The following is a 27571-nucleotide window of genomic DNA, read 5'->3' on the forward strand; positions in this document are numbered from 1 at the left end:
CAATATGTATTTTTTTGTTTTTAGAATAACAGTGTTTTAATGATTTTTTTTCAGAATATTTATTATTACAATAAAAGTTTATTTAAAACCTGAATTCAAGTAATTACAATACTTTTTTTTTCCCCTTACTTTATTGCACCTAATTGTCATCAAAATTTATTGAGAAAAACATTTGTTTTTGGAATACTGGTATCCTGGTTTCATAAATTAAAAATACTGAAATACCGGTATTAAGATTTTGACTGGTATTGTAAGCTCTTTCCCAGACCAATTAATTTGATTATGGTGTGAAAAAAGCCACGAAAGTTTCTTTTATCATTAATGGAATTTAATTGCATCTTTTTCCACAAGATGAGGACGATTATTATGGCCACCATACTGCGTGCAGGGGCCAGCAGCAAAAAATAATTAAATAAAAATTAAAAATATAAAATTAAAAAAAAAAAAAAAACAATTTTAAGAGCACCAGAGATTGCTTCTTATCTAGTCTTCTTATCTCTATATTTTAGCTGGCGTGTGTGTGTGTGTGTGTGTGTGTGTGTGTGTGTGTGTGTGTGTGTGTGTGTGTGTGTGTGTGTGTGTGTGTGTGTGTGTGTGTGTGTAGACTGATTTGCATGTTGTGTTGGCTGAAAACTCCAAAAGAAGTTGGTGTTAAAAACGTTTTTTCTGTTTATGAGATTGAACAGCCCTAATTGAATAGGCCTTCAGAATAAATAGGAATCAAGCCTAGAACTCTCTGAATAAGTGGAAGGTTGCAACATATGATGATGAAGAATGATCTGCCACCATGGGATATTATGGCTAGCAACGTTTGGTTCATGTGTATGTTACACATGCAACAAATAGTATTTCACACATGCAACAAATAGTATTCTTTGATGTAATGGAGAATTGCCATTGGCAATTTCTCCCACGGAAACAAAGTATCCTCACTATTCTGTATCATACACTTCGTTGCTCTAGTGCAAAGCATAGTTTTGGTATCAAGGTTTAAATTAAAACTACTGCATAGTATTACTGCACCAAGTATAAAAGAGTAATGCTATACTAATTCAATTATTACTGTAATTTATATCTGCTACATTAAATGCATAAAGTAACTTATAGTATAACCATAGAATTATATAAAATTAAACATATGGGACATTAATGTAATTTATTTTTAATGTTGTCCAGCTTTTAAGTTTCTTTGATGGTTCTTGCATATTCTTTATTATCTCTGATAAATTTAAAAAAAAAAAAAAAACTTGTTATAATGATTTTTTAAGAAGTTAATTTTTTATGTATATTTGTTCACCTTTTAATTTAGCTTGAAGAAGAACCATTCAACCCAGATTATGTGGAAGTTGATAGAGTGCTGGATATGAATGAAATTTTTGAAACAGTTGATGGCTCTGCTTTGAATGGATTACCAGAAATTAATTCTCTTGACAAAATAGACGAGTCTGCTTCAGAAAAGGCTCCAAGAACAGTTTGTATTGAAGAGGAAAATTTTGTTATAAGTGAAACAAATGATAATGAAAAAGTTAATAACGAATCTGAGGATCCTTTCAAATTTGATCCAACAAGTGATACCTTTGACAATACAAAAGATGATGTAGCCAGTTATAAACAGTTATCAAATAAGTATTCAGTTGGTCCGCAAGGATTATTGGACGTAGAAGATACTTCTACGGAAAATACTTTAATTGAGTTGCCATTAAAGCCGAACTGTGAGATGCCATCTAAACAACAAAATACCAGTAGTGCAGAGGAGAATCCTGTATTAAATACAAATGTTGAAGTGGAAAACAGTGAACTTGAAAATCATTCTACCAAAACTGAAAATATTCGAAAAACAGTTAAGCATTATCTAGTGAAATGGAGAGGTTTATCATATGAAGAAAGTACTTGGGAATTAGAAGATGATGTTGACATAAATAAAATTAAGCATTACTACCGCTTCAGAGAGCCACCACCGAAAGAAAAGTGGAAGGTAAGAAATATTTAATTTGGAGCTGGTTTGTTTTTAAATATAATTTTTTTGATGCCTATTTTCTAGCTTTTATTTAAAGAATGGATTTTCTAGATGGTCCTTGAATGTTCCTTTGATATTCTACATTCCAGTTGCAGCAGTACACTGTGTAGACAAAGGTATTTGAACACCCATTTACTAATATTTTGTTTGGAGTCAATCTCCCACCTCTCTCATAAATACACACACATCACACATGAATGCATATGTCAAAATAAATCCTGTGTGTCTATCTGTGAAACAGCTGTATGTTGGAAATCAGTAGGTAGCACATTGGAATGTATACTTTCTGGATCAGACTGTGGTTGAATTCCACAACCGTAACATGTCTGTACTTGCAACAGTGATATATATATATATATATATATTTTTTTTTTTTTAAATACACTAGCCAACAATATTTTTTGTCATACCTCTGCAACGATTCTGGAGGAAATAAACTTGCTGATTCCGAAATCACCATAAAAAGTCTCTATCACACCTACCTCAAAAGATGTACCAACGTTTAATGTTAAAATAAGGATATATACACGGTGGTCTGTAATGCATGGTACAACTGGCAAGAGGTGGATTGTTCATGAAAAAATAAGTCAATTGCAGAATAAAATTTTTTCATATGAGGCTTTGTTTTTGAGAAAATCGACTTTAAATATTAGTTGAGTATGCCTGCACATGACTAAGACACCTTTGAGCATATCTTGATACCAACCACTATTTGCTCTCTTCTGCTTACAGTGTCCAGTGCATAGGATATGTAAATTAAAATGAGACACGATATTTCCTTTTGATAATTTCCTTTTATTAGTTTCAGAATTGTTGAAAATATTGCCCATTCTGTTGCATACAAAGCTGGTATCTTGAAGCCTTTTCAGTGTGTTTCGAGTTTTTAATGTTTCGAACACCAGTACAATCCATTTATTCAATTGTACAAGACTGGTACACAGTCTTCGGAATATACGATTGCTTTGATATGATTCCATAAGTAAAAGTCTAAAGCTGATAAATCTGTGTTGGCCAAGCAATTGTCCCGCCATGACAGATCCAATGTTTGTATCGCTCACTTAAAAATTTCCTTACTTCTCAATAAAATGAACTGAGGCGCCATCATTCTGGAAAATCATAGTTCTTATAGTATCCAGAGATACCATTTTCTAATAGTCTGGATAACTTGTTGCATAAGAAGTGTAAGTACAATGCACCCCTTAAATTATCTGGAAGGAAATAAGGTCTCACAACTTCGTTACTGATTATAGCAGCCCAGATGTTCACGCTCCATCTTTTTTGAAAATGTATTTCAATAATAACTTGTGGATTTTCAAGTGCCCACCAGTGCGTATTATGTATGTTTAAAATTCCATGTTGTGTAAATTTAGAATCATCAGTCCATAAAATTCATGATAAAAATTATGGATGCTCAAGTAACCAATGGCAGAAAGCCATTCATGGAACAAAATCATAAGCTCGTAGTTCTTGCCCTCTCTCAACATGAAACGGATGCATCCTGTTGTCACGTAGTATGTGAATAATTGTCGACCTGCTAATGTTATGTTGAGAAGAAAGATATCTCGTACTAAGACGAGGATTATTATTGATATCCGTCATAATTTCTTCTTCTCTTTTTGATTAGGCAGTCGTCAACGACATCCAAGATTTTGATGCAGAGAGTGGAACGAACCACAGTCGGACAGCGTTTGCTTTTCTCTTTGAATTACTCGCCTGTCTGGGTGGTGAGGATTTGGATATCTCTCTCTCTGTAATAATTTGCTGCAGCAAAAGCATATCCAGCACATGCTCCTAATGCAAGGAGCATGTCCATATATTCGTGATTACTGTACCTTGCCATATTGATGGGTTGATAGAAACTGTTAGTGAATACTGATAATAAGTAAGATACTAAGACTGATGATAACAAATGATAACACTGTATCATAAACACTCAAAGTTGTGACATTGTATACAAACAGAAGAGTAAATAGTGGTTGGTATTGAGATTTGCTCAACGGTGTCTTAATCAAGCGCATGCGTACTCAACTAATATTTAAAGTCGATTTTCTCAAAAATGAAGCCTCATATGAAAAAAATTTTCTGCAATTTCGACTTATTTTTTCATGAAGAATCAGCCTCTTGCTGGTTGTACCACAAATTACAGACCACCCTGTATAGGTATAATTGAAGTTTATAATACAAGTGTAAAAAAATATTATACATTCTCTATAACTCATTTAACTTTCGAAAAATTATCACAAATCTTAGTGAAATAGTTATATTTCAATAATATATAATCAGCATACTTGTAATTGTCCTTAAAAATTTTTGCTACTAAGGGATTTAAAAAAAAAAAGTTCTTGTTTATACTCTTTCCACACGATCCAGGTCAGTGGAGTTTACCATAAATCAATCAATACAAACGTTAATCGTATTTAGCAGTCATAGGCTTGAACTCCGGTCCACTCAAAGAGCACGTGCTTCTGCACGTCCCACTCTTCTTGTATTCCTGCTTACTCATCCTCACAAGGAACCAGCAGTAATCCCCCATCATTACAGGATCCCAGCAACATTAGTACAGTCAGTTCTGCTATAACGTGCATTTTGGCAATACGAATTTGCTTCACTGCGACTGATATATTAGGGAATAATGAGAGTATAATGCAATTTTTGCATTGCCTCATGCACGTTTTCGTCTGAAAGTAACACCAGGTGAATGCAAAACCCCACACAGAGCTGAACATAGCGATCTGAACAGCAGTACATACAAGTTTACGAAGGTTTAAAAATGTCAAATGTTTAAGAGCTATATTTCCCATTTGCTGTAGATGCATTTGTTAGAGACACACTGTTGTCATTCGTTGTATTCACAAGATAACAGGTGATATTGTAGGCCAACTCATGTTTTCAGGAGCTCACATTTTACTCTTCGAAACAGAAATTTTGTGAGGCGTGTTAGGATGAGCAGAGGAGCACATTTCTGGAGGTCACTACCATAAAGTAATAAAAACAATTTGCAGTTCCTGGTTTATTGGGCTTTTCTGTTAGGGTAATCTATTATAAATGGGGTAAACTCGATCTTATTGCATTTGCAGTAATACCAATAGCTGGAATTCTGTGGATTTTAACATTATTATGGTGAAATGTGTTTCTCCTTCAACCATATAAAAAACAAATAAATTTTCAGAATCTGCTCTTCGTTCATATTTTTTAAACTTCGTAAACTTGTTACTCCTATATAATATCGGTGTAGATACACCATAGACAACTTTTAAGAAACTACGTAGTAGGCATCATTTGCTCTTTTTCTCATATTGTGCTCTTCCTTCATGCCGAGTTGCCATGATATTGCACTACCTCGAATAAGTAACGCTTCACTAATAGAGAAAACTATTGTTACTTATTCTCAGTGAGTACCACTACCACCCAGATGGCACTCTTTCAGGGCTATTGGCCTATCATCAGTGGATGGGCAGATACCCTGGTATTGCAGACATGACGACCCAGTTGTGAAGATAATCACACAATATGAGAGATGCCAAAAGGTGTATATGATGCCTACTACAACTACTACGTATTTTCTTAAGCGTTGTCTATGGTGTATCTACACCGATATTATATATAAAATAAACTCTTAACGTATTATGTCTTGTGCATTTAGTTATTTTAAACTTGTTACTCCATATCTCACTGGTGCAATTTGTGTGCGCGCTGTTCGTCGTTATTGATTGCTTATCTTTTTTACTGATTTAAATTTTAAAAAAAGTCATTGAACAGAAATATCAATTAGTATGCATATATTACTGTGCTATACTTACACTAATATTTATTAGAAATTTAAGATGTTTAAGCCTGTGTTATCAATTTTATTGGGTTGCTAACTTCTTTTAGTGTTTTACTTACAACACTGAACTTTTTTTTTTTTTTTTTTTGCTTTCTCTACCACTATCTGTATTTTTCCCATAAGCCATGTTGTTTTTAATGCATGAAATAACATAACTTGGAGATTTTTAGGAACACATGTACTGTGTTATAGCAGAACTGACTACCACTTTTCCATTGTGGAAATATCTTGATGAAACCGCTCCCCTTGTTCATCACTCACATCTCCCAGATTTTCGGGGGAAAATTCGAGATGGGAATGAAGAAAATGAATTTCAATGACATTTGACAGCCCCTGTTTTTGTAGTACTTAAGTAAGTTGGACACCAACATTTCATAGCTTTCTTCTTTCATCTTATTCAAAAAACCATGTATTTCTGCCTTAAATGATTGGCAAGCTGCTAATTCAACCTCCTTTAATTGGGTTTCAAACGCATCATCTTTCAGGAGTTTCCTAATTTCGGGTCCTTCGAAAATTCCTTCCTTAAGTTTGGCCTATGTTAAATTAGGAAACACACTTCTCAAGTGACTCGTCCCAATGTTACACAATATAATGTTGTTTTGTCGCATAACTGTCCCACAAACACAAAAAGCAACAATATTTTGGATCACTGCATATGTTCCAACGATAATCCTGGTGTTTTTTAGCATGTCGAACCTTAGACATGCTTTCATGACTTTCTTTAAGTCCAACTGAATGAAAGACGAACTGATGGAAATTCATTGCTATTATGAAACAAAACTTCTTTTAAACTTAATTTTGAGGCATCTACGAATAAACACCATTTATCTGACATGCACTACACCTAGTTCTTTCAGAAGTCCAATAATGTCTTTGCAAAAACTGTCCTCCAGAGCAAAATATTTCAAAAACTTTTCATATATTTTTCAAAACACTGAAATCTTTGTTCCTGCTGTGAGTATATTCCACTGCTGTAATCTAGAGCCTAACAGTTCAGCTTGTTTTTTTTTTTTTGGCAAATTTTAGTCTCAAACCAAATCATTCACCTCATCTTGTTTGAGGTGCCTCCGTAGCCAGGTGGAAAGGAGCAGCAGTGCGTAGCATACGCTTCTTGATTAGACCTGGATTTGAGCCAGTCACCACCAAATACGGAGGATGCAGAAAGGTCAGGGAATGACCACCGCATATTCCGGAGCAGTATGGCCTTAGTTGCTAATGCTCCTAAAAACCAAATAACAAACAACATCATCATCTTGTTTGATTAACTGTACCTCACTACCTGAACTTATTGGATGATAGTGGACATCTTGTGGCGTGAAGGCTTCCGTGGAATCGTCAACGTGAACTTGATCACTATTATCTTCCCCACTACTGTTTGGAGGATAGATTTACAACCCTGAGAACATGTCACAATCAGTTAATACTCGGTAAACCTTGGCACAACCTACAAAAATCCTCAACAAAAATGCTGTGTGCTCTCTTCAAATTGTAGATTGTTGCAATGGAATTTGAACCTAAGAACCATAGGTAGACGTCTGATTACGTTTATTACGAGAAATTGGAGGCCAGAATCGATTGCTAAATTTAAGAGAATTAGCTTATATCTGTTAAAATAATTCAGTATGTCATACATTACTGATTTACTGGCTAGATTATGTGAAATTGGATATTTTGGTAAAACATAACTCCCTCTATATTTAATGACTGTGACATGATGTGTAACTGTTATGGTGATTTTCGAAATCTGTGTATAAAAATTGGTTAAAAACAGCATTTAAGTTCTTGGAGATAAAAATTGTGTTGCATAGTGATATTTGATCCATCATGGGGTGTGGAAGGAAATCTCAAAGAACATAATTTGTGCCTTGTGACAGGTCCAAGATGCCAGAAAATCATCTGCACAGTATATTAACTGTTTGTTGAAGTTGTATTTTGGTTAAATGGCAAATCAACTGTGCATATAAATATTATAACCATCACTGCAAAACATTGTTTAGAATGATGTCATTCTCAGTGTTCATGGAGTCTAGTGAAATGGCTGGCTATGCAGTGAAAGCCCTTGTTGCAAAATGCCCCTCTCCCCACATGGACCTGTGTGTTTGGGAGTGAAAATTGTGCAGGGAACACTTCCTTTTGGAGTGTCTGTACCCTGAAGTTTGTTTTGGAGGTAATCTCACATTCTAACTATTTAATCCAGTTTGGAGTCAGCCATTTATAGTATTTCCTGACCCTTACTGGAATGTTTTATACAACAGCATGCTACGGCCATACTGCAGAAATATGCACTGTCGGTATCAATAGTTTGTAGAGAACTGGTTTGTGGGTGGTGACATTGAAATGTTAGATGAATTAGACAAGAGTACAGCCCCCAGTCCTATTGTAAAACCCATGGGACAGATTTAGTGGAGGAGTGGGGTGGCACTCTATAAAATTGGCTGTGGTGGCTCCTTGCAAAAAATATGCGAGTCAGCTCCATCTAACATCTACTGGAAGTTGGTAGATTGTATCTCCAGATAGGTTGTTATAGTAGTAGTGGCATGTGATGCAAGAAAGCAAGTGTATGAGCTTATGTAGCATTACCCAAAAAAAAAATCACACCATTCCCTCCAAATGCCTGTCCAGTTCCTCCTTAAATTTATTTAACTTATCAATCTCCACAACGGCAGATGGAAGTTTGTTCCAGCAATTAACCACCCGCTGGCTAAAGGCAAATTTCCGCACATCTATTCTACATCTGTCTTTTCTTAATTTGAATTTATGCCCTCTTAGGTTTGTAATCTGAACAAGTGGAAGGATCCCATCAGAATTCAGTGTGCTCAATCCATTCAACCCATTTGTTATAAAAGACAAATGTGGTCTAAATATGTATGAGCTTTTTGAATTAAAATTCCCTTTTTTACGAGTACTTATGTATATCCGAATACTTTTGCTCATACAATTGATAGAATTTTCAACTTCAGAAATTTTAAATGTTCACCTAATATTTTTTTCTATGAGGTGAATTAATTTTCAGATAAAATGTGTTTTAACTTAAAACTGTTTCCACCATTTAGTGCCTCTCCACATGAATTGCATTTAACAAATATTCCACCACCACTATTCTTGTATTATATGATAGTTTGTGAAATTTGTGATTTTTTTTATCTATGGTGGGAGGGGCATGTTTAAGGGATAAATAATGATTTATGAATTTTGTTATCCCTAGAAAAAGCATGTTTAAGGGGTCAATAGTATTGTAAAACATGGACCTCTTTGTATGTGCATGTGTAGGTCTTTATTTTATATTTGTTGTTATCAATTATTATAGCCTTTGCACCCTCACATTGAAATGTCTGTATATAAGATAACAATTTGTGCAGGCAATTTTACATACTTTGCTACCACCAGTGCAGGACACATGCTTTAGAACTTGCTTGCACATTAATCCATCTATAAAAATTTCTACATCTGAATGTATATTGCTCCACCTTAGGCTAATTCAGAACTTTTGAGTTCAGTGTGGTCACTTGGAAATAATTGTTTCCTTACACAGTATAGTATATGAAATTACAGAAATTTAAATTTGCGGAATTAACTGATGTTGGAAGGTTTTTCTGCCATTATAAATTATAAATTTTGCACAGAATAAATTATTTATTAGAATTGTATTGTGGGTGTAATTTAATGAGAGAAATCGAAGTGTCTACTTCACAGAGAAAAGTGTTTGTTCAAGAACATAACTAACTAGAAACATAAAATTCAAAAGAGCACTTTATAGGTTGTATATGGAGACATCTTGCGGAAATTATCCAAACATAGGAAATGAGAACCTAAAAAGCTAACCAAGATGATACATCTTTATTATCCAGGTTTGAATTTAACAAGAGTAATAGTAGCTTTCAGAAAATAAAATTAAAATGTGTACCATGTTATGAGATAATGAAGTACAAAAGAATGTCTAGAAGCAGAAGCATAACAAATACTTTGGAGATGGGAATAATTTTATTAAGAATGATAAAGGCGTACTGGGTTGGCTTTAATCTGTAATGGCAGTATACAGAGGTGAGATGATGGAAATAAAAATGATAAAATAATGCATATTTATGCCAAAAACTCTTGATTAAAAATAAGATTAAAGCAAGATAAAAAGTAATATAAAGGATAAAAGATTAAAACATAAAAACAGGAATGAAAAACGTTAGCTTTTAACATCCAAGTATGCCTTTATCAATGATGTTGTAGCATTGCACAGCAATGCTACAACAAACAAATGATCGAAGGAAGCAATGCCACGGCAGGATGGGATGATCATGTGATTGATATCTACTGTCACAATGTCCTGTGATGCCGCCTGTGATCCTTTTGAATTGTGACAAGTTTATAAATTAGAGTGATATGAAGGCCTGAGTTGCAATTGTAGAAAGTAGGATGTGATTCTGGCCAATATCGGTGATATGGCTGAAGCATGATGTACTACCTAAACTTGATAGGATCAATCATGTGTCCTGTAGTCAAAAATACGTCTGCCAGCGGGGGAACTTCGTGTGGAGGAAAGTTGAATGTTTGTCTGTGTCACAGAAACCTTTTACTTTGTTGCACATAGCATTCATTGCAGTCTAAAGAGTCTATAAGGTAAACCATCCCACTCTGCAAGAATGGTGAAAAAGGTAAATATGTTGAGGCCACGTTATGTCAAGGAACTGGGTATATTCTTACCATGTGTATGCCATATCCAAAAATTTCATTACTTCATATAGCATGCCTACCCCCCCAACCTTTTCTTACTTTCGAATACACCATGAATTGCCAAACTAGTAGAGCAAACTTATCTGTCAAAAGATCTAAACCTCCCAAACACTTCCTAGTTCCTTTCACAAATATACGTGATCTCAGTGATGTCCATTTCCACTTACAGTCTGCCAAACCCCATGTATTCTTTCTGACAGAATCTCAGTTATCGGTTGATTAAACCACTGCTCATCTCAGTTGCCCAAAATTGTTCACTGTACAAGTCCTTTCGCCTCAAAGATGGTACTTGTGCATATGTCCGTTCTGATATTCCCTGTCAGAGAATTGGTAACCTGAAATCTTCTCTGGCTTAAAAAATCTGTACCTCATTCTGTCAAATTCATTTGTTGTCTCTACTGTTCTGCCAACTCCACTAATCACTTGGAACTCTTTGACTTCCTCACTTTGCAACTTGACTTTTTACAGTCCAACTTTCCTAACACTGAGGTAATTTTCCTTTGTGATTTTAATGTTTGCAACTCAAGCTGGCTTCTGTTTTCTAGTCACACAGACCCAGCTGATTGAGATGCTGAGGCTTTTGCAATTGCTAATATCCAAGCACAATTTAGCATTAGTAGAGGCATATGATACAAGAAAGCAAGCTTATGCAGCATCAGCCAAAAAAAAAAAAAAAACTTCCACTTCACCCCTCTGTTCATTCGAAATATCTGTCCAGCTGAGCCTTAAATTTATTTAGGCTATCAACTTCCACAACAAGGGATGGAAGTCTGTTCCACCAACCAACTACCCGCTGGCTAAAGGCAAATTTCCGCACATCTATCCTAAATCTGTCTTTCCTCAATTTGAATTCATGCCCTCTCAGGTGATTATTCTGAGCAAGAGGAAGAATCCCATCGGCATTGGGCATACTCAAACCATTCAAGGCTTTATACACCTCTATCAGATCACCTCGCCGGTGCCTAGTCTCCAGGCACTGTGATTTGCAAAACTTAAGCCTTTCTTCGTAAGAGCAACCCTTTGTTCCAGTCACTAATCTTGTTGCCATTCTCTCTACTCCTTCCAGCAGCTCTGCGTCCTTGAAATGAGACCTCCAGACCTGTATACAGTACTCAAAGGTGTGGCCTGACCATTGCCTTATAAAAGGGAATAATCACCACCTTATCTCCGCTAGAAAAATTCCTGTATATCATTGACAATACTCCATGAGCTACATTTGCAGCCCATCTCCACTGCTCAGAGAACTTCATATCTGCCTGCACAACCACCCCCAGGTCCCTTTCATTCTCCACCACTGTCAGTGTAGTATCACAGAGGTGATGCATTGCTCTGGGGTTGCTGTTTCCCATATGTTTGTCATTTGTCAATGTTAAACATTGACAAATGACATCAGCCCATCTGCTCAACCTATCCAGATCATGTTTCAGCAGCATAGCATCAGTAGTGTCCTTAACAACCCTTCCAACCTTTTATTGTCTGCACTTGGACATTAAGCTTGATATACCTTCATCAATATTATTTATAAATACAGAAAACAATAATGGAACCAACACTGAACCCTGAGGGACTCCACTAATAACATTAGTCCATGATGAGCAGTGTCCAATGATTACCACTCTGTCTTCTTCCCCTCAACCACCCCTTTATCCCTAGCAGCAATTTGCCTCCAGTGCCACACTGCTCCAATTTGTGCAGCAGTCGTCCATGTGCAACAGTATCAAAAGCCTTTCTAAGATCCAAGTATATAATATCAAAGTTATTCCCTGCATCCAGTTCTTTTGTGACTGCATCATAGTATCCAATCAAATTGTTCAGGCAAGATTTCCTCTTAACAAAACCATGCTGTGTCCGAGATTTAACTGAAGTCCTGTCTAGATGATCCTGCGGTGCTTCTTTAACCAGTGCCTCCATTAATTTTCCTGGTACAGAAGTTGAACTCACAGGTCTATAATTACTTGTGTCAGCCTCTGATCCTCCTTTGTGAATTGGGGTCACATTTGCACATCTCCAGTCTATGGGTACCTCCCCTGAGTCCAAGGAAGCTCTCATAATTATGGCTAAGGGTTTGCTTACTTCCTTAGCTGCCTCCTTTAATATAACTGGATAGATCCCATCCACCTCAGGTGTCTTTCTTGTGTTTATCTTCAACAGCAAAGCAACGGGCACAAAGTGGCAGGAGTGCTGTGACTCGGGGAAGAACTGATGGGGGGGCGATTCTCCAACGCATCAGAGCCTAAAAAAATGTGCGACTTGTGAAATGTTTGCCGAACTCTCTGGAACGGAACATGATATTGCCATGGGCGATGTCTTTGTGTGTGCGCGCAATGTAAGGAGTGTAAGGAAATCAGGCGACAACTCAGCGTTGTTATGGGCCTATATGAGAGTTTGAAGGACAGGGTGGATGCCCTCGAAAGATCTGAATTGAGGCGCCCATCAAGCTCTCAGCTGCCCACATCAACGTCAGAGCTTGTCATCATGCAACATGGTCATCATGCAACACAGCGGCAACCCCCAAAGCAGAATGCGCTGGTCCTACAGGAACTAGTAGTTGCTGGTGACTATTGTCAGGGAAACGGGAAACATCCTTCGTAAAAAGGATAGGTGGAACAGGACCAGGGTATGTCTGCCAGGGGAAAAGGTTGATGATGTTGTAGAACGGATATCATCTTTTAAGGGCACAAAAGGTGATATAGTTGTACATGTTGGCACTAATGATATTAGGAGTAGGAGACCGGCAGAATTACTTAACAAGTACAGGTCACTGTTGAACAAAAGCTGAGAATTAGGGTTGAATTTGAAAGTGTCTGCGATTCTGCCCAGACACGATAGGAGGGAGTATATGATGAGAGCCTTGTCGATCAATTCGGCCCTGGAAAGATTGTGCAAGGCTCAAGGAGTAGAATTTTTTTCAGCCTGGACTGTACTTGTTAACAGGAGTGACTGCTTCTATAGGGATGGGATACACTTAAATAGAAAGGATGCAAGAATATTTGCTGATGCTATCGAGGCAGTGATAGGTGGGTTGGAAAACTGATAGCTTGGGGGGATACAAGGACTAATACTTTAACAGTAGCCGTAGGCAAAGGTGAAGGTGATTCTTGCACAACTGCTATTAGAATAAGTAGCGACCTGGAGCATGGGGTGTTGAGCGTTTCAGGAACGGATGGCAGTCATCCTGAAATAGGTGGGTATATGGGATGTGTTAGGATAACTAGGAATAGGAGTAGGAGCATGTATACCAATGCTAGAAGTATAGTAAATAAATTTGAAGAATTTGAAGTGTTGGTCAAGACATCAAAGGCGGATATTGTTGGGATAGCAGAGACGTGGTGTCACATAGATATAAGGAATGCTGAACTGGAATTTGGGGAGTACAATGTATACAGAAAGGATAGAAAGGGAGGAGGTGTTATGCTGTTATTTTTTATTTTTTTATGAAAACTCCAAGCACGAAAGGTATCAAAACCTATAGTACTTAGTACCATGCATGGGTTGAAGGAGAAGTATGGGGGGGGGGATGCCGGAAACTTTGCTCTAGAGACTAAACATGGGTTTCACCACTTCAAGCCTCCAATAAGCAAAGTGGTGGTATTTCACCGGTTGATGAAAGTCATCTACCACCTACAATTTAAGAAAAACATAAAATCAAAAGAAGTGCATCCAGTTGATATAGATGAAAGTGCACTGTTGAGTCAGTTCGGTGTGACATAAGCACTGCGAAAACAAAAATAAGAGTAGGAGTGTGTTATAGGCCTAATGACTCGAATGAGTACAATGAACAATTGTACAGAGAAATAGAGTGGGCTATTAAATCGGAATGTCTTATAATGGGGGATTTTAACTTCCCAGATATTGACTGGAACCTGTGGGTTGGTCACTCACACGCTAGTCAGACTTTTGTGGATTTATTGGATTATTGTTTTCTGGAGCAGCATGTTCCAGAGGCAACCAGAGAAAGTAATACTCTTGATCTGGTTATCAGCAGTTATCATTCGTGTATTAAGAATTTGCAGATAAAGGAACCACTAGGCGGCAGTTGTCACAGTGTACTGATGTGGGATTTACTTAAAGATTTAATTACCATCAGGGGTAAAGGAAAGGGTTTTTGCTTCCGTAAAGGTGAGTACAGTGGTCTCCAACAGTTTTTAAATTCTGTACAGTGGGGTCAACTGATGATGTTACCAACAGTAAATTCTAAGTGGGAAGCATTCAAGGAATCAATCGTGGATGCTACTAAAAGTTTCATACCTATTAAGAAATATTGTTCAAGGTTTAGGCCTAAATGGTTATCTAATGAACTAATGAGACTCGTAACAGAGAAGAAAAATGCATGGGATGCATATAAATTATCAAGCTACTCAGAAGCCTATGGCAGATATAAGCTAGTCTGTAATCAGGTCACAAAGGAGGTTAGGCAGGCAAAGGCAGATTACGAGAAATCCTTGGCAAAGGATGCTAAGGAAAATAGCGAGGATTTCTTTAACTTATATAAACTCTAAAAGGAAGGGGATGAATCTGATTGGTCCACTTGACATCGATGGTTCGACTGTTGATGATCCTGCTCAGATAGCAAACAAACTGAATGAGGATTTTGCATCTACATTCACACATGAGGAATTATTAAGGTTTGAAAATGGCAGAAGGTTATCAAACTGTAGCAGGATATTTAATGATTTTGTAATAACTGAAAGAAAGTGGAGGAGAAATTGTTGAAGTTAAACATAAGAAAAGCACCTGGGGGTGGATGGATCTATCCAGTTATATTAAAGGAGCAGCAAAGGAACTAAGCAAACCCTTAGCCATAATTATGAGAGCATCCTTGGATTCAGGAGAGGTCCCCACGAACTGGAGATGTGCAAATGTATCCACAATTCACAAAGGGGGATCGAAGGGTGACACGACTAATTACAGACTAGTTAGTTTAACTTCTGTTCTGGGTAAAATAATGGAGTCATGGATAAAGATGCATTGCAGGATCATCTAGACAAGACTGCAGCAATAATTCAGACACATCATGGGTTTGTTAAGGGAAAGTCTTGTCTGACAAATTTGATAGGATATTATGATGTGGTTACAAAGGAACTGGATGTAAAAAATAATTTTGATATCATATATTTGGATTTCAGGAAAGCTTTTGACACTGTTGCGCATGGAAGACTATTCTACAAATTGGAGCAGAATGGTATTAAGGGTAAGTTGCTACAATGGATAAAAGGATGGTTAAGTGGGAGAAGACAGAGGGTGGTAATCAACGGGTGCTGCTCTTCGTGGACTAATGTTATTAGTGGAGTCCCACAGGGTTCGGTGTTAGTTCCACTGTTGTTTTGTATATTTATTAATGATATTGATGAAGGTATATCAGGCTTAATGTCGAAGTTTGCAGATGATACAAAGGTTAGCAGGGTTGTTAATGACAGTAATGGCAGTGTGCTACTGCAATAGGATCTAGATAATTTAGGCAGATAGGCTAAGAAGGGACAACTGAAGTTTAACCTTGACAAATGCAAAGTACTGCATGTGGGTAGAAGTAACCCCATCGAAACGTACCAACTGTGTGGTACTACACTTAAGGTGGTAGAAAATTAAAAAGACCTGGGAGTAATTGTGCAGTCAGATATGAAGTTTTCTGAGCAATGCAGACAGGCTGCCAGGGCAGGTCATGGGGTTTTATCAATGATATATAGGAATTTTGCTAGCAGGGAGAAGGTGGTGATTGTCCCTCTGTATAAGGCAATGGTCAGGCTATGCCTTCAGTACTGCATACAGGTCTGGAGGCCTTATTTTAGGAAGGATGTAGATTTATTTGAGCGTGTACAGAGAAGGGCAACAAGATTGGTGAGGGGAGTGAAGGGATCCTTTTACCAAGAGAGGCTTAAGTGCTGGAGACTAGGCCCCTGCGCAGTGATCTGATTGAGGTATATAAGGCCTTCAATGCTTTCAGCACGCTGAATTCTGATGGGATCCTTCCACTTGTTCAGATTACAAACCTAAGGGGTCATAAATTCAAATTAAGAAAAGACAGATGTAGAATAGATGTGCGGAAATTTGCCTTTAGCCAGCGGGTGGTTAATTGCTGGAACAAACTTCCATCTGTCGTTGTGGAAGTTGACAGGTTAAATAAATTTAAAGAGGAACTGGACAGGCATTTGGAGGGAATGGTGTGTTTTTTTTTTTTTTTTTTTTTTTGGCTGATGCTGCATAAGCTCATGCACTTGCTTTCTTGCATCACATGCCACTACTACTATTACTATTACTAATTTCTCCTCCACTTTACACTCAGTTATTACAAGATTATCTAGCTTACTGCCAGTGTTGATTACACCTCTGGCATTCCCCTCGCTGAATAACTCCTTGTGTGTGAATGTCGATGCAAAATATTCATTTAGTTTGTTAGCTATCTGAGCAGGATCATCAACAGTTGAACCATCGATATCAATTGGACCAATCTGATTCATCACCTTCCTTCTACAGTTTACATAAGTAAAGAACTCTTTGCTGTTTTTCTTTGCATCCCTTGCCAAAGATTTCTTGTTATCTGCCTTCGCCTGCCTAACCTCCTTTGTAACTTGGTTACAGATCAACTTATATCTATCATAGGCTTCTGTGTCACTTGTTAATTTATATGTATCCCATGCATTTTTCTTCTCTGCCATATGTCTCATTAGTTCATCTGACATCCATTTAGGCCTAAACCTTGAACAATATTTCTTAGTTGGTAGGTAAAGTCTAGTAGCTTCCAAGATAAGTTCTTTGAATGCTTCCCATTTTGAATTTCCTGTTGGTAACATCATCAGTTGGTCCCACTGTATAGAATTTAAATACTGTCTGAGACCATCGTAGTCACCTTTACGAAAGCAATAACCCTTCAATTTACCCATAATGGTAGTTACCTCTTTGAGTAAATCCCACTTTAGCACACTGTGATCACTGCCACCTAGTGGTTCATGTATCTGCTGATTCTTAATGCATGAAGAATCACTACTGATAATCAAATCAAGAGTATTACTCACTCTAGTTGCCTCCCAAACATGCTGATGTAGAAAACAATCATCCAATAAATCCACAAAAGCCTTGCTAGTGTGTGAGTGACTAACCCACAAATTCCAGTCAATATCTGGGAAATTAAAAGCTCCCATTATTAGACTCTCTGATTTACTGGACCCCTCTGTTTTCCTGTAAAGTTTCTTATTATACTCATTAGAGTCATTAGGCCTATAGCACACACCTACTCTCAATTTTGATCTCCCAATGCTTATGTCACACCAGTCTGACTCGACACTGCACTGCCCAGTAATGTTGACTGTCTTCACTTCCTTGGATTTTGTGTTTCTTAACTAATAGCATAACCCCTCCTCCCTTCCTATCCTGTCTATCCTTTCTGTAGACGTACTCCCCAAATTCCAGTTCTGCATTCCTTATATCTGTGGTACACCAATTCTCTGATATCCCAACAATATCCGCCTTTGATGCTTTGAGCAATACCTCTAATTCATCAAATTTATTTACCAAACTCCTATCATTGGTGTACACGCACGTATACATGCACCTGTTCCTATTCTTAGCTACCCTAACGTAACCCATGTGTTTACTTGTACCGCAACGACTCCCAGCAGTCTCTGAAATATCCTGCATCTTGTTTTCCAGGCTTCTGCTTATTCCAATAGTTTGTTCCAATTTGTTCATTTACCTATCAGAATACTGGACAATCCTAACCATACAGCCAACACGCCTGATCTTTTTCTCACAAACAACCCTTCTAAGTATATGGTCGAAGCGAGTGGTCCTTTAGGCACCTCATATCATAACTTGGCGATTGTCTCTTCTTCAATGGAGCCTTTATCTCATGGCTGTTCCCAACCTTGTGTTGTTTGGCATTACAAGAATGCAAAATGGGATGACCTGGAAGATTTCTTTTTTTCTTTTCTTTGGTCGAATTACTGTTTCAGAACTTCTGATGTCAACATTTGCTCAGGTTGTGTCAGTGAGATTATTCTTGTAGGAATGGAATCCTTTATTCCACACTCCACCTTAAAAGCTCATCCTTTATATAAACCTTGGTTTCCCAAAAAAATGTGCTAATGCTGTTCGAGAGAAGAAAGTTGCACATCGTAATTGGCTTGTTTCCAATTCTTCAGTTTCAATTTCTGCCTACACCAGAGCTTGCAACAATTGTAAAAGAGTTATTAATCAGTCCAAAGTAGATTTAGTAGAAAACTTTAGTAGATTTAGTAGAAAAGAGTAGAAAACTTGCTTCTTGCCCTAATGGTAACCAAGCATTCTTGTCTCTTGCCAAAGCTACTGGCTGCAACCTTTGCCCCTATCTGCTCTTATCTTTTTCAAAACTAGATGGTTCTATTGTCACTTCAGCCAAGGATAAAGGTGACCTGCTAGAATTCCATTTTTCTTCCGACTCATGTATTAATGATCTGGGTAAAACACATCCCACAATTCTCAGTGCTCTCCATCCAATGACTCCTGCGGTCTTCCATCAAAAGAATGTCAGAAGGAGTTGAATCTTGATGCTAAGAAAGCTCCAGATCCTGATTGTATTTCTCCACTTGTTCTCAAAACCCGCACTCCTGAACTTACTCTTTTTCTTTGCCACTTTTTTTTTTTTTTCACTTTCTTTTTTCCAAAGGTGTTTTTACTTGTGCTTGGAAATTTGCTCATATCCAACCAGTTCCTAAAAAGGGTGACAAATCACTCCCATCCAATCATCATCCAATTGCAATCATTTCTACTCTTTCTAAAATAATGGAGAATTCAATTAACTGCCAACTCTTAAATTTTCTAGAAACCCTCCAGCTGATCAACGATCACCAGTATATATTCCGTCAGTGTTTATCCACTGGTGATATTCTGTCTTATGTTACCCATTTGTGGACAAATTCAATAAATGTTTTCCAATAAATATCCCAAGGCTGGTGTCACCCAAGGTTCATTTCATTTCCTGTTGTATATTAATGATCTTCTTCCATTGACCAGAATTCCTATCCATTCAATAAATGTTTTCCAATAAATATCCCAAGGCTGGTGTCACCCAAGGTTCATTTCTTTTCCTGTTGTATATTAATGATCTTCTTCCATTGACCAGAATTCCTATCCATTGCTGATGCACATGGCATTCCACTTTCCAGTTTTAGAACCCTTGCCCTGCTCAATCACCTTCAACTTCTCGAATATCTGCTACCAATTCCTTAAATGCTGGTCTCCAGGTAATTCTCCAGTGGGGTAAAGATCTTCTATCTTATGTCTCGCAAAAAAGGATTCTTCTGCTTCCCTCTTATCTTTGGTGACACTCCAATTTCTAGTCAAGATGATATATCTCTTTTGCGGATTGCCCTGACTTCTAGTCTCTCTTGGCTGAAGAACATTACAAATATTGCTTCCTCTACATCTAAAAAACTTGGTTTTCCCTTTTGGTCACTTTTCCTCCAAACAGCTGTTCACTCTGTGCAAATCACAAATCCGCCCTACCATGGAATATTGTTCCCACATTTGGGGTGCTGCCCCCAAAACCTCTCTCAGGCTTCTAGATTACAATCAGAAGAGGACAATTAGGTTAATTAATGACTCATCTCTAACAGTCTGTCCACTCTGTCTCATAGACATACTGTTTCTGCTGCATGCCGTTTCTACAGATATTTCCATTGGCACTGTTTTTCTCAGTTGGCTTCTATAATTCCTTCTCTCTCTCTCTCTTTCAAGACAGTCCGAATACGTGCCGCCAACATCTGTGCGCTGTCCAACTTCAAACTTACAGAACAACTTTTCATCTTCCTCGTTTATCCATTCAACTGCCGTTTTCTGGAACAACCTTCCTTCATATTTATTTCTTGAAACTTAAAGTTTACAGAAGTTCAAGTCTAATGTTAACAAACATCTTCTGTCGGCTTCTGAACTTCCAACCCACTCATGGTACTGAGTACTATATGTTCTAATACCCTTTGTCTTCATAAAAAAAAAAAAAAAAAATGATATTCTCGGGTGGCACCTAACAGATCCTGTGCCCACCAGTACAGGATTAAGCTTTATTTTGTCATCACTATAACTTGTTACATAGCTCTCTGTATAATGTAATAGGTGATCAGCTGTACATGATATGCCTATGTTGTTTACTGTATTATGTATAATTGTACATACAGTACATGCTAAAACAAAGTATTCATAACATGGAAAATTCTTTTGCCATTTAATATGTGTAATCAATTCAAAAAAGGATAACGGTTTGTTTTCCCTTTGTAAATTGTATTTACCAGTTATGGGTACATGAGCTGGTTATATTGTGCAAGCATGAGTTGATGGAAATGTTTTTCATTCATTTTAGAACAGCTAAGAGCAAACTGCAGAAAAATCTTTGTTTGAATGTGGTTGTGAAATCTTACCTTGGGTTTGTGTGGAATTAAATCTGATATTTATTTGTGTAAATTAGTCTGTTTACAGAAGAGATTACTCAGCCATTATCAGTCATTATTCATTTATTGAATAACTTATGAAACTGTAAAGTGCAATACAAATAAGAGTAGGAGACTAGCGGAATTACTTAGCAAGTACAGGTTACTGTTGAAAAAAAGCCGTGAATTAGGGTTGAATTTGAAAGTGTCTGCAATTCTGCCCAGACACGATAGGAGGGAGGGAGTATATGATGAGAGCCTTGTCGATCAATTCGGCCCTGGAGGGATTGTGCAAGGCTCAAGGGGTAGAATTTTTTTCAGCCTGGACTGTACTTGTTAACAGGAGAGATTGCTTCTACAGGGATGGGATACACTTAAATAGAAAGGGTGCAAGAATTTTTGCTGATGCTGTCGAGGCAGTGTTAGGTGGGTCGGAAAACTGCTAGTTGGGGGGGGGATACAAGGACTAATAGATTAACAGTAGCCACTGGCAGAGGTGGAAGTGATTCTTGCGCTGCTTCTATTGAAATGAGGAGAAGCCTGAAAAACAAGATGCAGGATATTTCAGAGACTGCTGGGAGTCATTGCGGTACAAGTAAACACATGGGTTGTGTTAGGGTAGCTAAGAATAGAATCAGGTGCATGTATACCTGCGTGTACACCAATGCTAGGAGTTTGGTAAATAAATTTGATGAATTTGAGGTATTGCTCAAAACATCAAAGGCAGATATTGTTGGGATATCAGAGACGTGGTGTCACACACAGATATAAGGAATGCGGAACTGGAATTTGGGGAATACAATGTGTATAGAAAGGATAGACAGGACAGGACAGGAGGGGAGGAGGGGTTATGCCAATTAGTTAAGAAACACATAAAGTCCAAGGAAGTGAAGCCTGTCGATGGACAGGGCAGTGTCGAGTCAGTTTGGTGTGACATAAGCATAGGGAAATCAAAATTGAGAGTAGGAGTGTGCTATAGGCCTAATGACTCTGATGAGTATAATAAGATATTGTACAGGGAAATAGAGTGGGCCAGTAAATCAGAGAGTCTTATAATGGGGGATTTTAATTTCCCAGATATCGACTGGAATTTGTGGATTGGTCACTAGCAAGGCTTTTGTGGATTTATTGGATGATTGCTTTCGACATCAGCATGTTTGTGAGGCAACAAGAGAGAGCAATACTCTTGATCTGATTATCAGTAGTGATTCTTCATGCATTAAGAATCTGCAGATAAATGAACCACTAGGTGGCAGTGATCACAGTGTGTTGAAGTGGGATTTACTCAAGGAGGTAACTACCATCAGAGGTAAAGGGAAGGGTTTTTGTTTTCGTAAAGGTGACTATGATGGTCTGAGACAGTATTTAAATTCTATGCATTGGGACCAACAGCAAACTCAAAATGGGAAGCATTCAAGGCAGATATTGTTGGGATATCAGAGACGTGGTGTCACACAGATATAAGGGATGCAGAACTGCAATTTGGGGAGTACAACGTCTACAGAAAGGATAGACAGGATAGGAAGGATGGAGGGGTTATGCTATTAGTTAAGAAACACATAAAAACCAAGGAAGTGAAGCCAGTCGACATCGCTGGACAGTGCAGTGTTGAGTCAGTTTGGTGTGACATAAGCATTGGGAGATCAAAATTGAGAGTAGGAGTGTGCTATAGGCCTAATGACTCTGATGAGTATAATAAGGAACTGTACAGGGAAATAGAGTGGGCCAGTAAATCAGAGAGTCTTATAATGGGAGATTTTAATTTCCCAGATATTGACTGGAATTTGTGGGCTGGTTACTCACACACTAGCAGGGCTTTGTGGATTTATTGGATGATTGTTTTCTACATCAGCATGTTCGGGAGGCAACTAGAGGGAGTAATACTCTTGATTTGATTATCAGCAGTGATTCTTCATGCATTAAGAATCTGCAGATAAATGAACCACTAGGTGGCAGTGATCACAGTGTGCTGAAGTGGGATTTACTGAAAGAGGTAACTACCATTAGGGGTAAAGGGAAGGGTTATTGCTTCCGTAAAGGCGACTACGATGGACTGAGACAGTATTTAAATTCTATACAGTGGGACCAACTGATGATGTTACCAACAGCAAATTCAAAATTCGAAGCATTCAAAGAACTTATCTTGGAAGCTACTAGGCTTTACATACCAACTAAGAAATATTGTTCAAGGTTTAGGCCAAAATGGATGTCAGATGAACTAATGAGGCATATGGCAGAGAAGAAAAATGCATGGGATACTTACAAATTAACACATGACACAGAAGCCTATGATAGATACAAGTTGATATGCAACCAAGTTACAAAGGAGGTTAGGCAGGCGAAGGCAGATTACGAGAAATCCTTGCCAAGGGATGCAAAGAAAAACAGCAAAGAGTTCTTTACTTATGTAAACTCTAGAAGGAAGGGGATGAATCAGATTGGTCCACTTGATGTTGATGGGTCAACTGTTGATGATCCTGCTCAGGTAGCTAACAAACTAAATGAATATTTTGCATCGACATTCACACATGAGGAGTTATTCAGCAAGGGGAATGCCAGAGGTGTATTCAACTCTAGCAGTAAGCTACAGAATCTTGAAATAACTGGGAGTAAAGTGGAGGAGAAACTGTTGAAGATAAACACAAGAAAGGCACCCGGGGTGGATGGGATCTATCCAGTTATATTAAAGGAGGCAGCAAAGGAAGTAAGCAAACCCTTAGCCATAGTTATGAGAGCTTCCTTGGACTCAGGGGAGGTAACCATGGACTGGAAATGTGCAAATGTGACCCCAATTCACAAAGGAGGATCAAAGGCTGAAACAAGTAATTATAGACCTGTGAGCTTAACTTCTGTTCCAGGAAAATTAATGGAAGCACTGGTTAAAGAAGCACTGCAGGATCAGTTAGACAAGACTTCAGTTATAGCTCAGACACAGCATGGTTTTGTTAAGGGGAAGTCTTGCCTGACCAACTTGATTGGATACTATGATGCAGTCACAAAAGAACTGGATGCAGGGAATAACTTTGATATTATATACTTGGATCTTAGAAAGGCTTTTGATACTGTTGCACATGGCAGACTGCTACACAAATTGGAGCAGTGTGAGATTGGAGGCAAATTGCTGCTATGGATAAAGGGGTGTTTGAGGGGGAGAAGACAGAGAGTGGTAATCAATGGACACTGCTTATCGTGGACTGATGTTATTAGTGGAGTCCCTCAGGGCTAAGTGTTGGGTCCATTGTTGTTTTCTGTATTTATAAATGATATTGATGATGGTATATCAAGCTTAATGTCCAAGTTTGCAGATGATACAAAGGTTGGCAGGGTTGTCAAGGACACTACTGACACTATGCTGCTGCAACAGGATCTGGAAAGGTTGAGCAGATGGGCTGAGAGGTGGCAAATGAAGTTTAACATTGACAAATGTAAAGTACTACACATGGGAAACAGCAACCCCAGAGCAACGTATCAACTCTGTGGTACTACACTGACAGTGGTAGAGAATGAAAGGGACTTGGGGGTGATTGTGCAGGCAGATATGAAGTTCTCTGAGCAGTGCAGACGGGCTGCAAGAGTAGCTCATGGAGTATTGTCAATGATATACAGGAATTTTTCCAGCAGGGATAAGGAGGTGATTATTCCATTGTATAAGGCAATGGTCAGGCCACACCTAGAGTACTGTATACAGGTCTGGACGCCTCATTTCAAGAAGGATGTAGAGCTGCTGGAACGAGTACAGAGAAGGGCAACAATATTAGTGAATGGGACGAAGGGGTGCTCTTACGAAGAAAGGCTTAAGTTTTGCAAATTACAGTGTCTGGAGACTAGGCACCAGCGAGGTGATCTGATAGAGGTGTATAAAGCCTTGAATGGTTTGAGCATGCTCAATGCTGATGGGATTTTTCCTCTAGCTCAGAAAAATCACCTGAGAGGGCATAAATTCAAATTGAGGAAAGACAGATGTAGGATAGACGTGCGGAAATTTGCCTTTAGCCAGCGGGTGGTTGGTTGGTGGAACAGACTGCCATCCCTTGTGGTGGAGGTTGATAGCCTAAATAAGTTTAAGGCTCAGCTGGACAGGTATTTTGAACGAACAGAGGGGTGAAGTGGAAGTGGGTTTTTTTTTTTTTTGGCTGATGCTGCATAAGCTTGCTTTCTTGCATCAAATGGCTCTACTAATGCTAATGCTAGAACTAATCTTGGATGCTACCAGGTTTTACATACCAACTAAGAAATATTGTTCAAGGTTTAGGCCTAAATGGTTGTCAGATGAACTAATGAGACATGCGGCAGAGAAGAAAAATGCATGGGATACATACAAATTAATGGGTGAGATGGAAGCCTATGATAGATATAACTTGGTCTGTAACCAAGTCACAAAGGTGATTAGGCTGGCAAAGGCAGACTACGAAAAATCCTTGGCAAAGGATGCAAAGAAAAACAGAAAAGAGTTCTTTACCTATTTAAACTCAAGAAGGAAAGGGATGAATCAGATTGGTCCAATGGATATTGATGGTTCAACAGTTGAGGGTCCTGCTCAGGTGGCTAACAATCTAAATGAGTATTTTGCATCTACATTCACGCATGAGGAGTTATACAGGAAGGAGAATGATGTAGGTAAAGTAAACATTGGCAGTGAGCTGGATGATTTTGTAATAACTGAGAGGAAAGTGTGAGGAGAGATTGTTGAGGATAAACATAAAAAAAGCACCTGGGGTGGATGGGATCTATCCAGTTATATTAAAGGAGGCAGCAAAGGAAGTAAACAAACCCCTAGCCATAATTATGAGAGCTTCATTGGACTCAGGGGAGGTACCCATAGAATGGAGATGTGCAAATGTAAACCCAATTCACAAAGGAAGATCAAAGGCTGACCCAAGTAACTATAGACCTGTTAGTTTAACTTCTGTTCCAGGTAAATTAATGGAGGCACTGGTTAAAGAAGCACTGCAGGATCATCTAGAGAAGAATTCAGTTATAGCTGAGACGCAGCATGGTTTTGTTAAGGGCAGGTCTTGTCTGACCAATTTGATTGGATACTATGATGTAGTCACAAAAGAACTGGATGCAGGGAATAACTTTGATATTATATATTTGGATCTTAGAAAGGCTTTTGATACTGTTGCACATGGAAGACTGCTGCACAAATTGGAGCAGTGTGGCATTGGAGGCAAATTGCTGCTATGGATAAGGGGATGGTTGAGTGGCAGAAGACAGAGAGTGGTAATCAATGGACACTGCCCAACGTGGACTAATGTTATTAGTGGAGTTCCTCAGGGTTCAGTGTTGGGTCCGTTGTTGTTTTCGGTGTTTATGAATGATATTGATGATGGGATATCAAGTTTAATGTCCAAGTTTGCAGATGATACAAAGGTTGGCAGGGTTGTTAAGGACACTACTGATGCTATGCTGCTGCAACAGGATCTGGAAAGGTTGAACAGATGGGCTGAGAGGTGGCAAATGAAGTTTAACATTGACAAATGTAAAGTACTACATATGGGAAACAGTAACCCCCAGAGCAACATATCAACTCTGCGGTACTACACTGACTGTGGTGGAGAATGAAAAGGACCTGGGGGTAATTGTGCAGGCAGATATGAAGTTCTCTGAGCAGTGCAGACGAGCTGCAAATGTAGCTCATGGTGTCTTGTGAATGATATACAGGAATTTTTCTAGCAGGGATAAGGAGGTGATTATTCCCTTGTATAAGGCAATGGTTAGGCCACATCTTGAGTACTGTATACAGGTCTGGAGGCCTCATTTCAAGAAGGATGTAGAGCTGCTGGAACGGGTACAGAGAAGGGCAACAAGATTAGTGAATGGAACAAAGGGTTGCTCTTACGAAGAAAGGCTTAAGTTTTGCAAATTACAGTGTCTGGAGACTAGGCACCGGCGAGGTGATCTGATAGAGGTGTATAAGGCTTTGAATGGTTTGAGCATGCTCAATGCCAATGGGATTCTTCGTCTTGCTCAAAATAATCACCTCAGAGGGCATAAATTCAAATTGAGGAAGGACGGATGTCGGATAGATGTGCGGAAATTTGCCTTTGGCCAGCGGGTGGTTGTTTGGTGGAACCGACTTCCGTCACTTGTTGTTGAAGTTGATAGCCTAAACAAATTTAAGGCTCAACTGGACAGGTATTTCGAACGAACAGAGGGGTGACATGGGAGTGGTGTGTATGTGTTGTTTTTTTTTTGGCTGATGCTGAATAAGCTTGCTTTCTTGCATCATATGCCTCTACTAATGCTAATGCTAATATGTGTAATCAATTCAAAAAAGGATAACGGTTTGTTTTCTCTTTGTAAATTGTATTTGCCAGTTATGGGTACATGAGCTGGTTATATTGTGCAAGCATGAGTTGATGGAAATGTTTTTCATTCATTTTAGAACAGCTAAAAGCAAACTGCAGAAAAATCTTTGTTTGAATATGGTTGTGAAATCTTACCTTGGGTTTGTGTGGAATTAAACCTGATATTTATTTGTGTAAATTAGTCTGTTTACAGAAGAGATTACTCAGCCATTATCAGTCATTATTGATTTATTGAATAACTTATGAAACTGTAAAGTGCAATACAAACAAGTCTGCAACAATGGTATTGTTTCCTGAA

At 38.3% G+C, this 27571-nt stretch overlaps 1 protein-coding gene across 1 annotated transcript in view; it reads left to right on the top strand.

The window, feature by feature from the left end:
- Positions 1-27571, top strand: part of kis (chromodomain helicase DNA binding protein kismet) — a 1089809-nt gene that overhangs the window by 243669 nt on the left and 818569 nt on the right. Inside the window, 1 exon segment of the mRNA XM_090383876.1 lies at positions 1310-1975. Coding sequence (XP_090240002.1) covers positions 1310-1975 — 666 coding nt within the window.

Source organism: Mastigoproctus giganteus, chromosome 10, assembly GCF_048544385.1.
Source record: "Mastigoproctus giganteus isolate SK-2022 chromosome 10, ASM4854438v1, whole genome shotgun sequence".
Lineage (NCBI taxonomy): Eukaryota > Metazoa > Arthropoda > Arachnida > Uropygi > Thelyphonidae > Mastigoproctus > Mastigoproctus giganteus.